Source organism: Sceloporus occidentalis, unplaced genomic scaffold (assembly GCF_023333645.1).
Source record: "Sceloporus occidentalis isolate IW3139 unplaced genomic scaffold, rSceOcc1.0.p SCAF_5, whole genome shotgun sequence".
Lineage (NCBI taxonomy): Eukaryota > Metazoa > Chordata > Lepidosauria > Squamata > Phrynosomatidae > Sceloporus > Sceloporus occidentalis.
This window is the reverse complement of record NW_028316985.1, coordinates 23631628-23643927: the sequence shown is the minus strand read 5'-3', so window position 1 is coordinate 23643927 and position 12300 is coordinate 23631628. Positions and strand designations below refer to the sequence as shown.

General features: G+C 39.1%; 1 protein-coding gene across 6 annotated transcripts in view; it reads left to right on the top strand.

The window, feature by feature from the left end:
- The window catches only part of LOC149311767 (diacylglycerol kinase iota-like), a 303704-nt gene that overhangs the window by 231160 nt on the left and 60244 nt on the right, over nt 1-12300 (top strand). For all 6 annotated transcript variants that reach the window (XM_089527871.1, XM_089527875.1, XM_089527872.1 and 3 more), the window contains 4 exons: nt 4245-4314; nt 4991-5031; nt 9521-9648; nt 11864-11989. In XM_089527871.1, the coding sequence (XP_089383997.1) occupies nt 4245-4314; nt 4991-5031; nt 9521-9648; nt 11864-11989 (365 nt within the window). The remainder of the gene's footprint in view (nt 1-4244; nt 4315-4990; nt 5032-9520; nt 9649-11863; nt 11990-12300) is intronic.

Below are 12300 nucleotides of genomic sequence, written 5' to 3'. Positions count from 1 at the left end.
TCATGGGTACTTCAGTGAGGGATTCTGGTAGTCAAGAGTACAAAAAAGGTCAATTTTCTAAAGGCTGGTATCAATAATGGTGGTAGTAGTGATGACCATGATGTGAAACAGGCAATAAAATTGAGTGATCCTGTTCAGTGTTACAGTCATGCTGTCTTCAGGGATAGTCTGTTACAATTTACTTCATGATGTAACCCTGGGTATATACCTATCCCAAAAAGGAACCCTCAAATGTTGATGTATGTTTGGGAATTATGAATTAGCTCAGTGGTGGTGGCTGGGTTACTTAGCCATGGAACCCACTCCCTATGTGTACCAAGTCCAGAGACATGAAGAATTCCAGAGGCAGGCTTCTAAGAAATTTGTTGTAAAAGGGGAATTTAACAATCATCTAATACATAAAACCATACACACTCACAAGGACTAGGAAATTCAAAGGTGTTACATTGGAACAGAGAAACCAAACTAATGGAAATATTGAAATGAATAGTTGCTCCACTTGTTACATGTCTGGAGATAAATGGAACTCACTTGCTCCTGAGGCAAACGGAGGTTGGTAACAAGAGAGGGGTTAGCCAAGTAAATTGCCAGCATGGAAGTCTGATACTGTACTGAGCTGGGGAAACAAAGAAAAGCACCAATATATATAGGGGATTTTAGCCCTGGGGCAAAATTCAGGGTATTGAAAAAGCCAAATGTGGATGCTTTCTTTGAAATGGGTTTGAATCACTTTGAAGTTGGTTTTCAGAGGGGATAACATTGAGGTGTGAATGTGGGTGTTTGGGAGTGCATTTCCAAATCCAGATGGATTAGCAGGCAAAGATGCCAGTGCCATTGGCTCCTTGGCATCATCCCATGGTGGGCATTTCATACCATCTCAAAGATGTCCAGAAAAACCAGGCCCAGGCAACTCCTATTTGTAGTTTACAAGCAATGAAAGAATCCCAGTAATGGCATTCACCGTAGGGTCATAGAAGGATGATGTAAACTGCATTTCTGATATAAGAAGAGGAGGGATGTAAGGAGTCTGATGTTGTCATTCTTGTTGTCTGCTACACATACTTAGCATTATGTGGCCACAGAGCAGGCTTAGTCATCCATCACTGGGAAATTTTGAGGGAGTAGATTTCCCATAATTGTTTTCTTCTTAAACTTTTTATATTTTTATGAACTGGATTTTTTCAAGTGTGTTGATAAGTCCTGGCTTCTCAGGAGCCTCCTCCTGGCTACAGTCCCATTGGTACTCAACAGTATAGTTGGCTATTATACAGTAAATGAGAATAATAACTACAGTGCCCCTTTTTTATACGTGGGGGATCCATTCCAGACCCCCCTGCATAAACGCATATGCTTGAGCCCCATTGTGCATGGCATGGTGGTGCGTGCATGCCATGGGCGCATGCCCCATTAAGCTTAATGGGACGCACCGCTGCTTGTGCCCCGTGCACTCCCACAGGCTCCCTTGCAGCTTTCAGCATATGCTGAAAGCCGCGTATAGTGCGCCCGCGTATGGCGCAGGTGCACTGTATATTCTATGTGTATACTTGTAAATAAACAAGAACATCTAAATCCCTGGCAAACTCTCTCATCCAAAGGAAGTAACCTTCAGAAACAGACTATTTTGGGATTGGCAGTTTGTATAACAGTATTTCTGAGCCACCATTTTTAGCCTGGTTCTAATCAGAACTTGGAACTTCCTTTTTTGAGAACTACAATTCCTTCAACTCCTCAATAGGTGTGGCCACTTGCTAATGCTGGAGGGGGATTCTGGGAGTTGTAGTCCAGAAAACAACTTCTCTAATCCCTAATTCTGATGAAGGGTCAGGATAATTTGTCAGGAATGTTTTCTACAGAAGGCAGCATATGTAAAAACTTAATTTTTCAGACAATAATATATTTGAATATCATGGTTGTTTGTGGGAGAAGAGTATCAGGAGCGTCATGTATTTACTTATCCATCATGGATAATAAAAGAAAGACCCTTGTGATATTTAGATCAAGGAAGAAGCTGGTAAGAAGAATCTGGCCATTTCTCACAGGACCAAAGGAAAGACATTAACCACTTATAAAAGTCTTTTGCCAAATAAATGACCATCAACCTGCTCGAGAGAAATTAGAGGTGTATTAAACCCTAATTGCTGTAACAGTTTAATTGTAAAAATTGCCTAGGGAGGCAGTGCTGAGTGCTGGCTTGCTGTACACAAAGTATACCTGACTGAGCCAAGAACATAGTAGTTTTTGGAGTCTGCCACAATCCAGATGGTGTTTGCTGTTCAGTTGCATATTTTTGGCCATAGCACAATATCTTTCTTCATAACCTGCTTTTCATGGCTGGCTCAGTTATCTTCTCTGATGAGCCATATTGATTGATGTGTGTTGTTTTTTTTAAAAACCAACAACCCATGTTTAAAACAAATTTAGTTTTGCAGGAGCACTTTGCAGGAACTGTCTGTGTGGTGAACCCGATGCCTTGAATATATTCAGCACTCTGGATAGCTCCCATAAAATGTTCCTATAAAACCTAGCTGGGTTCTCTACCCTAAAACTGTCCTCCACTGCTTAAAACTGGTTATGCTTTTAGGTTTATGTTGAACGTTAAATATTATCTCAGTTGGTGGAAAGAATTGGAAGATGACACCATAGGTGTCAGAAAGTGAGTGAAAGACCCCCACATAACTTAATGTCCCATGTAGCTTCCCTATTGCTCAAGCTTTGTATTTACTTGAAGGAAAGAAACTTTTCACATAGAAATTACCATTGCATCATAAACTGAAAATTTACTTGAGAGGATATGCCACAAAAATCAATAGAATTTAAAGAAAGTATGTTTGGGATTAGAGCACAGATTTAAGAAATGCTGCTATTTCTCCTGGATAAGCTAATACGGTGGCCCAAAGCTACCCACTTGCAAATGTACTTTGCTCCATTTCCTTCAAAACACATTTTGCTCTCTAACTACATCCTATAAGTACAGTATTGTATTTCCATTCCAGCATTTATGGCCAGATATCATCTGAAACCTACAGCATTTGTAATAATCCATTTTAAGAACGAGTTTTAACTACAAACTTCATTGCTCCAGTATCTTAGACTTTCCTTTTCCTTCACTAAGACTTCAAATATTTGAGCAATGTTTGTGACATTTTAGGGTGGTATGAATAGTTAGGTCTTTCCTAACTGGGTTTTAATTCTCATATTCTCAGAGAAGGAAGGAGAGAGAGAGAGAAAGAGAGAGAGAGAGAAGATACTTATTTCAGTACTAATATTTTTAAATGAAAACTTGTATCATTAGTTGTCAAATTCTGCATATGGTGGATGGCAAATTATGTATTTTTCTTGCACTTTTACTGCCAGCAAGGAAAAAAAGAAGTATTTGTGTGATTGTTTTGCCTGACGTGCCAAAATAACTTCACTGGTCTTTGGTTCTGCCTCATTTCTTGTTTGTGATGGTGCTGTGATGGTGGGGAAAGAACCAATTGCTCTTTTTGTTTAATACAGTAAAATGCCTTGGACTAGTCCTGATTTTTATTGTAGGATACCTGAAGACAATTGGGATCTGTAATGCACTATATATTTGTGATACACTATATTAAAATAAAAACAAAAACTGGCACCAGGCCTAGAAAACTCTAAGGCAATCCAAGTTAATACCGTTCACATAACCATTTTGTTGAAATAAAATAAGAAATTATTGCGAGACATGGAGTTATTTGATATTATCTGCAATTCTACACAAGTACTTCTGAATTATGCATTACTATTACTGCATTGTGGGAATACATTTAGATACAGAAATGCTGTTCTGTGCCTAAGACGCACAGTTGTGCATTAGAGAGATAAGTGGGAGGGGAGCTAACATGATAGTCATTCCTTTGGGTATGAATGGAGTGAAACCATAAGTAAATAGGCTACTTTTCATTCTGGCACTATCTTTACATGGTGCCACCCCTCTCCCATCCTTCCAATCCCTTCTCAGAATTCACTTTCTCTGAGTGGCCCATGATTTATGCTAGGGATACCCAATTCCAACTGTACTCATGCTTTAAGTTCATGTAATCTCTACATTATTCCTTCCCTCTGATTTTTCTCCACTTTTTACTTGGAAATCCAAGACCTTTGGGACCTCCTATTTTGCCTGTGTATCTCTCTATAAGGTGCTGGTAGTAGAGTATAAATAATAACTATGGGAACCTCTGTTTAACCTGCCTCTTCATTTTGCCACTTTTTTCTCCTATCTCATTCAGGATGAGGAAAGCACTTTTCCAAGAGTATCATCGGTCCAAAGACTTTCCCCTAGATGGTGCTTCCTAGATGGTAAGTATAAACAGTGGCTTATTTTGTCCTTGTCATAAAAGACAGTATTATCATGTTTACTCAGGAACAAGTCTGTATAATGTACATCTATTTCATTAACTGAGATATAGCTGTATAAATGTTAAGATTTTAAAAATAAAGAATATTCCATGCATGATTGCTAATAAACTAGCCAATGGTTATATCAGAAGTCTCAATAAAATTTAACACAACTTGGGGTGAGTCTAGAGATAAATCCTTTAATTGCTTATTATAGACAGCTTTGAATATAATGGAGAAATGCTGCAGTCCAAACAGATTATGCTTCACAATCTCTAGTATGGATTAAGCATCAATGAATGCTTGTTGTACTGGAGGGTGAGATTTTGAACACTAGACTATGATTCTGGAGATTAGGGTTCAGATCCCTGCTAGGCCATGGAAACCCACTGGGTGATCTTGGGCAAGCCACACTCTCTCAGCCTCACAGGAAGACAAAGGCTAACCCTCTCTCAACAAATCTTGCCACAAAACTCCATGTTAGGTTTTCCATAAATCAGAATCAACTTGAAGGTATACAACAACAACAAAATGTTGTTATTAAAGTTACAGCTGAACTTTGAGAAGAAAAATAAAGCAAATTTTCAGTATGCTTTCATTGAGATTTCTTTAGTTATATCTTTACACTTACTTTCAGCAACTTCCGCTGATCGCTTCTACCGCATCGACAGATCTCAGGTATAGTATATTATCATTTGGGTGCTTCTGTTTTGGAACAGTTAAAGCCAGAATGGGAATTATGTGGCCCATTAGCCACATCTGACATTTGCAGGGCTCTTGGGAAGCCCTTGGCATACACTCCCCTTCTATGTCCCCCTCACAATGATTCCACTGCCAGGGCTGCATCCTTTGGAATTCTGAGGCTACTAATTTGGTGGAGCACTAGAGCTCTCTGGATAAGGATTTTCAATACTTTCCTAAACTACAAGTTCCAGGATGTCAAAGGTTGGAACCATGGCAGCTAAAGTGAAATAATAGTGCTGTAATTGTGTAGAGTGAAAGGGCCTCAAAGCCTGCAATTTTAAAGAAAAGAAATTAGCTGAAAACCCCATTTTTCAGCTGAAAATCTCTAGGGGAATGATTTTGGCTCTAAACATTGGTTTATGCTCCCTCCCTCAAAACAGTGAAAAATGACTTCACAATGTGATCAGTCCTGTAAAATGGGATTGATATAGCCCATAGAAGATTAGGAGGAGAACAAAAATGGCCCACCAATCTTCTGCTTGTTTTCACCCTAATGACATCAGTTGCATAGAATTAGGCCCATTGCTATATTAAAATAATATAAGAACTGCCACAATATTTAAACTACCTGCTATTGTATCTAATTGTTTATGTTCAGTGTGGCTGCAAAGAGGTGGGACCAATGATGGGCATCACTCTGCTTATCTTTGTGATTCTGTTTTATTTTGATGTCTTCTGAAATGCTAAATTACCATTATGGTGTGCAACAAGAGCAGGTGAAGTACAAAGAAAGTAAAAAGAAGTAAAAAGAAAAAGGCAAAAAAGAGCAAAGAAGAAAAAAGTGTCTTATCTTTTGTGTGTGTGGTTATATGTAGTTATTCTTATCCCTCTTTTTAAAAATTACAACATATTTCCTATTTTCAGTATCTTATTCTTTCTGTTCATCAAACCCATTACCAATTATTTTCTTTTTTTCACAAGCAGTCTATAAGGAGTTTTCAATCTTTGAGAAATATGACTAACCACTTTTCTCTAATCAAAAGTCAATTTGTCCATTGGAAGGCAAATGTCCCCATCTTCAAAAAAGGGGGAAAAAGAGGATCCCAACAATAATTGTCCAGTTAGTCCGACATCAATACCAGGAAAGATTCTAGAGCAGATCATTAAACAGAGAGTCTGTGAACATCTAGAAGGCAATGCCATAATCACAAAAAGTCAACATGGGTTTCAGGGAAAGAAGTCATGCCAGACAAATCTAATCCCCCCCCTTTTTTTTTATAAAGTGAGCAGCTTGTTAGATGAAGGGAATGCTGTGGATATAGTATATCTTGATTTCAGTAAGGCTTTTGACAGGGTTTCCCATGACATTCTTACAAACAAACTAGTGGAATGTGGCTAGACAATGTAACTCTTACATGGATTTGTAATTGGCTGACTGGCTGAACCCAAAGGGTGCTCAACAATGGCTCCTTTACATCCTTGAGAAAAGTGACCAGTGGGGTCCCACAGGGCTCTGTCCTGGGCCCAGTGCTATTCAACATCAATGACCTGGATGACAGAATTGGGAGCATATTTATCAAATTTGCAGATGACACCAAATTAGGAGGAGTAGCTAATACTCCAGAGGACAGGATCAAGATTAAAAATGACTTTGATAGATTGGAAAGCTGGGCCAAGGCTAACAAAATGAATTTCAACACGGAGAAATGTAAGGTACTGCACTTAGGGCAGAAAAATGAACAGATATAGGATGGGTGACACATGACTGAATGAGACTACATGTGAAAGGGATCTAGGAGTCCAAGTAGACCACAAATTGAACATGAGTCAACAGTGTGATGCGGCAGCTAATAAGACCAATGTGATTTTAGGCTGCATCAATAGAAGTATAGTGTCTAGATCAAGGGAAGTAATAGTGCCACTCTATTCTGTTCTGGTCAGGCCCCATCTGGAATATTATGTCCAGTTCTGGGCACCACAGTTTAAAAAGCATGTCGAAAAACTGGAGTGTGTCCAAAGGAGGGCCACCAAAATGGTGAAGGGTCTGGAAACCATGTCCTATGAGGAATGACTTGGGGATCTGGGGATGTTTAGCCTGGAGAAGAGAAGGTTAAGAGGTGATATGATAGCCCTGTTTAAATACTTGAAAGGATGTCATATTGAGGAGGGAGCAAGCTTGTTTTCTGCTGCTCCAGAGACTAGGACCTGGAGCAATGGATGCAAGCTCCAGGAAAAGAGATTCCACCTCAACCCTAGGAGGAACCTCCTGATAATAAGGGCTGTTCGACAGTGGAACATACTCCCTCAGAGTGTAGTGGAGTCTCCTTCCTTAGAGGTCTTTAAACAGAGTCTGGATGGCCATCTGTCGGGGATGCTTTGATTTAGATTTCCTGCATGGCAGGGGGTTGGACTGGATGGCCCTTGCGGTCTCTTCCAACTCTATGATTCTAACTTCAGCAGGCCTCCTTTCATAGCAAATAGTGCTGAGTTCTTCCATGCTTGCACATACAAGAGTCTTACTGCTATGGTCATATACTGAAGTTGTCTTCCATGACTCTTCCAACTGCATTTCTGTCAATACCAACAGAAAAAGTTCTGGTTTTAGCTTGACATGTATCTTTAAAGTCCCCTGAGTCAATACACTTATTTGAATCCCCCTCCTCTTTTTAATCTTTTCAGATGCTCACTATGATAAAATGTCCCTTCATGTTGCTCACATTTCTAGTGTAGATTTGAAACATCCATGGGTGTGTATTCTTGACTAAAAATAAAAATATCCTGAACTTCAGAATATTTATTTAATGTATTATGTAGTTAAACCATCTTCAAGTGCAAGAATCTCAAATAAAAATATAGAGAACGCCAAAGCATTTACTTCATCACAAGCATTATTTTAATTTGATTTTAGACTGTAGATTTAGTAGAATGTAAATTAAATAAAATACCTGTGTAAACTGGCACAAGGCAACCACAGTCAAACAACAGAAGGATAGGGCTCTGCCCTTCTGGCTTAAACAAGTTTGAAGTCTAATAGCTCAACTTCCTGCTCCTTTCTAGCTTATCTCCTTGTGCCTAGGACAGCTGCATTTAAAAAGAAAATCTCAGAGTTTATCTTCTCTAGCTGTTTACAGTCCTCCTAAAATCCTAATCCTCTGTACGTGAGATAAGATAACTCTGGAAATTATGATAATACTACAGGCCTGTAGAAAATATCTGCCAAGCTTTAAAAACACATCAAACTGAAAGGATAACAACATTTGTCAAAATATATCACTTTTTGTTTGTTGGTCGCTTACTGGAAGTTTTACAAACACAGAAGGCAGTTCCTTTGGGTGGGTCTTTTTTTTTGGGGGGGGGTGTCTTTTGGGGAGGTTGTTGATTAAATCCAATTAAAAAGAATGCAGCTGTAATGTACTAGTGTGTCTTTGACTATTTGTGGGAATGTTAAAATAAGTGTACTATAATAGATCATTGGTCCATTGAGCCCAATCTCAAACATATATCTGCCTTCCTGAGTTCTGTAGAATATTTTCAGCTTCATTCTATGCATGTATACTTGGAAGTAAGACTCTGTGAAGTCAGTAGAATTCATTCCCAAATCAGTGTGCATGGGTTTGCAGCACTGGGAGATAAATTTATTTTAGAATCCCCTAATACTCACAACAGTTCTTTGATTGCCCATCTCATTTTATAAATGGCAACTAAGCCTGGGAGATGGGGCAGTCCATGATCCACCAGTGAAAGATACTCACCTAGGGGTCAAATCCCAACACATTATTCAACTGGATTCAATTATTTTCAGCAGAATCACCATGCTCTTCATGATAGTCCGTGAACACACAAGATACAATTTCTGCATTATATGGCAGGTGCTAGAGAAAAAACAAAGTCTTTGGTCTTCCCCAAAATCAATTCCTTAGTGTGAAGTTTGGACACCCATGTGTGTTTACCTATAAACAAAGAGCTTGGACAGACTGGATTTTTAATTGTATTGTGTGCCATTGATGACAGCTCATGTTTTTTCTGCCCCATTGCTCTCCACAGCAGCTGGTGCCTTCCATACTGTATGTGTTGGAATAAAATATAGATAATTCCCAGTCCTGGAGAATAATGGGAGCTATGTTCTACTATATTTGGAAAGCACCAGGTATGGACAGTTTCTCTAGAGCATTGGTTCTTGATTGGATAGGAATCCAAATGTTGTTACTGGACCTTCTCCCAGAAGGACAAGCTGGCATAGCCAATGACTGAGGTCCAGTAACAACAATGGTTCAACAATGTCTGGAGCCTCTCTGGTTGAAAACCACAGTTCCCATGTCTGAGTTCTGTCCTTAAGGCTGCAATCACATAAGCAATGATCTGAAAACGACTATTAAGAGTAGACATGTACAGAGTTGTTTTTTTATAACAATAATCTATGACAAGTTACTTTTGCACCTGATAGTTCATTTTATTGTTTATTGTCACCTTCATGTTGCTGCAGGAACATTTGCACTTTGTGACGGAAATTTCGCAGGACGAGATTTTTATCCTGGACCCAGAGCTGGTAGCAAGTCAGCCAGCAGGGACACCACCAGGAATGCCTGATCTAGTAGTGGAGCAGGCCTCTGGGTAATAATCCACTTTCCAGTACTGACATTTGCAATGTTAAAATTCTGCAGCAACTACACATGATTCCTTTCATTTATTGGGACTTTCTCTAAATGCCAGGTACATGTGAAGAGAAAAACAAAGCTATAGTCACACAAATGTAATCACATGTAGATTCCTGCTTGCCTGTTTTCTTATTTCTCTTATGCTTAGAGTGGACATCAAAGTTCAGCCTGTGCCCTCTACAAATCCTCTTACCTGAGGCTTTTTTGAACCCTGGTCTCCTGTCAGAGTCCCACCCCTATGCCATTCCCAGAGCACCCCCCCCCCAAAAAATGGGGGGGGGATAAAAATTACTTTTTCCATCCTGCAGGCCTCAAGGAATGACAATTTGGGGCTTGAAAGAGATTAGATGAACCCAATGCCAGCCTCTCTCTAACCCCAAACCCAAAATTCAAAACCAAAAGTGGATGCTTGATTAATTCTGTATTTTTCATTTTTGTATTTTTAAAAGTCTTTGTTGTTATTTTTCATTCTCACACTTGATGCTGCTCAAAACAGGTGATGGAAGTGAAAATTTGACCACAAGACTGCAAAAGTTGCTGAGTCCTCTTCTTGGTTTCTTCCTCATGGAGAAACAAGCGTGGAAGAAAGGAGACATCTTAATCCTTGTTTTCCTGCTTGTTTTGCAGAATTTTCCCAACTTCTTTTAAACCCATAAGGAAGAAAGAGCAGATAAGTGGCAGAGCAGATAAGGATCAGAGGGGGAAACTTAGGCTGCATCTGGACAGCAGAAATAATCCAGTTTGACCCCACTTTAACTGCCATGGATCAATGCTGTGGAATTCTGGGAATTGTAGTGTATTGTGGCTGCAGAGCTCTCTGACAGAGAAGGTTAAATGTCCCACAAAGCTACAGTTCCCAGAATTACACAGTATTGAGCCATGGCAGATAAAGTGGTGTCAAACTGGATTATTTCTGCAGTGTGGATGCAGCCTTAGAAATGTACTTTCAAAATAATATTTAAAGTTATAATTACTCAGCTCAAATAGTTATCATTTTAGATACCCTTTTAAAAATGACCATTTGCTCCTCTGTTTCTTAAATGCAAGTAAGTTGAGCCTAAATCCAATTCCCCATCCTAATGGGCAATGGAAATAATATTCAAAAATAACTGGAAAATGATCAAAAATATTATTTTGAGCGTCAAGAAACCATCATATGAAGAATCCCGGACTGTTCAGAAGTTTTGCCATTCAGGACCTATTCTGCTCAAAATCCATATGTGATTATTTTGTGCAGGAAACAGCATTTTCTGCATAGGCAACAACAGTTTCTATACAGAAAATATTTCTATGCAGAAATATTATTTCTTATACAGAAAATGCTGTTTCCTGTGAAGAAAATACTATAAATATGGATTTATGCAAAGTTTGCATGGGGTTGATTTGCATAGAAAACATCATTTTCTGAGCAGAAAACAGCATTCCAGGCAGAAAATTATATGAACTGTGCAGAAGATGATGTTTCTGTGCCCAACAAACATGTCTGAATTTTACACAGAACAAGTCCTGAATTCTGCTTTGAAAACAAAACCTTCTAAAACCTTCGCACAGGGGGAAAATTGCTAAAATTATTTGTTGCTTCCTTCAAGAAGAAATTCAGTGAAAAAATACATCTCTGATCCCAGCTGGAGTACATCCATGGAATAAATTCCAGAATTGTAGGTTTGTATTTTAATGAATCCCAGTGAGTCAGTGGATCTACTGCAGTTAGGACTAGCAATTTGAGTTAGGCCATAGGTATTTTTTTTGTTGCTTTAAAAATGCTAAAATGCACTGTCTTGTGGTATGATATACATTGCATCTGGCAAAAAATAATTCAGGGGCCATTTCACATTACACAATTTTAATGCTTTAATTCCACTTTAAGTGACTTGGAACCATCCTATGGAATCCTGTTATTTGCAGTGTAGGGAGAAATATTTGGAATTCTTTGCCAAAGAGCTCTGTTGCCACCCCACACTATAAATCTCATGATTCCATAGGATGCAACCATGCCATTTCATGTAAAATCATAGCACTAGGAAAGGGTTCCAGGGCTGGTGGCAGAAGACGTAAGTTCTCATGAAACTCCCAAAGACTTGTGCATAGAAGGAAGGTTTAATCAACTACATAGAACAGCAAGGCATCTTCTGGGACTAATAGTATTTCCCTCTTGGAAATCTTTTCCGTAGAATATCGGATCGGTGGAACCCTGCAGTTCGGAAGCGCATGCTGAGTGACAGCAGCCTAGGAAAGATGTCCCCACACTACGAGGTACCTGAAAAACAAAAGGAGGCCAGCCAGACACACATGCTGCAGTAAGACCCCCCTCTGCATTTCTCTGCTTGATGCTGCATTGCTACCATCACCAAAGGCAATTTTACCTGCTCTTTTACAATGCATTTTTGATTCACTGTTCTGATCTATTGCATTTTCTGCTTTTTCCCTTTTCTTTTTTGTCAGTCTGCCTTATATTTTTTGCATCTTGTAAATTTCTCTTAGGAAATGTCTAGTACTCCAGTTCATTCTAAGTGGTTATAGCTGCATAGCAAAGAGTTTGAGTGGGGGAAAAGAAAATATAAAAAGACGCCTTGTTAGACTGTTGCTCTTTCTCACTTAGCATCTACAA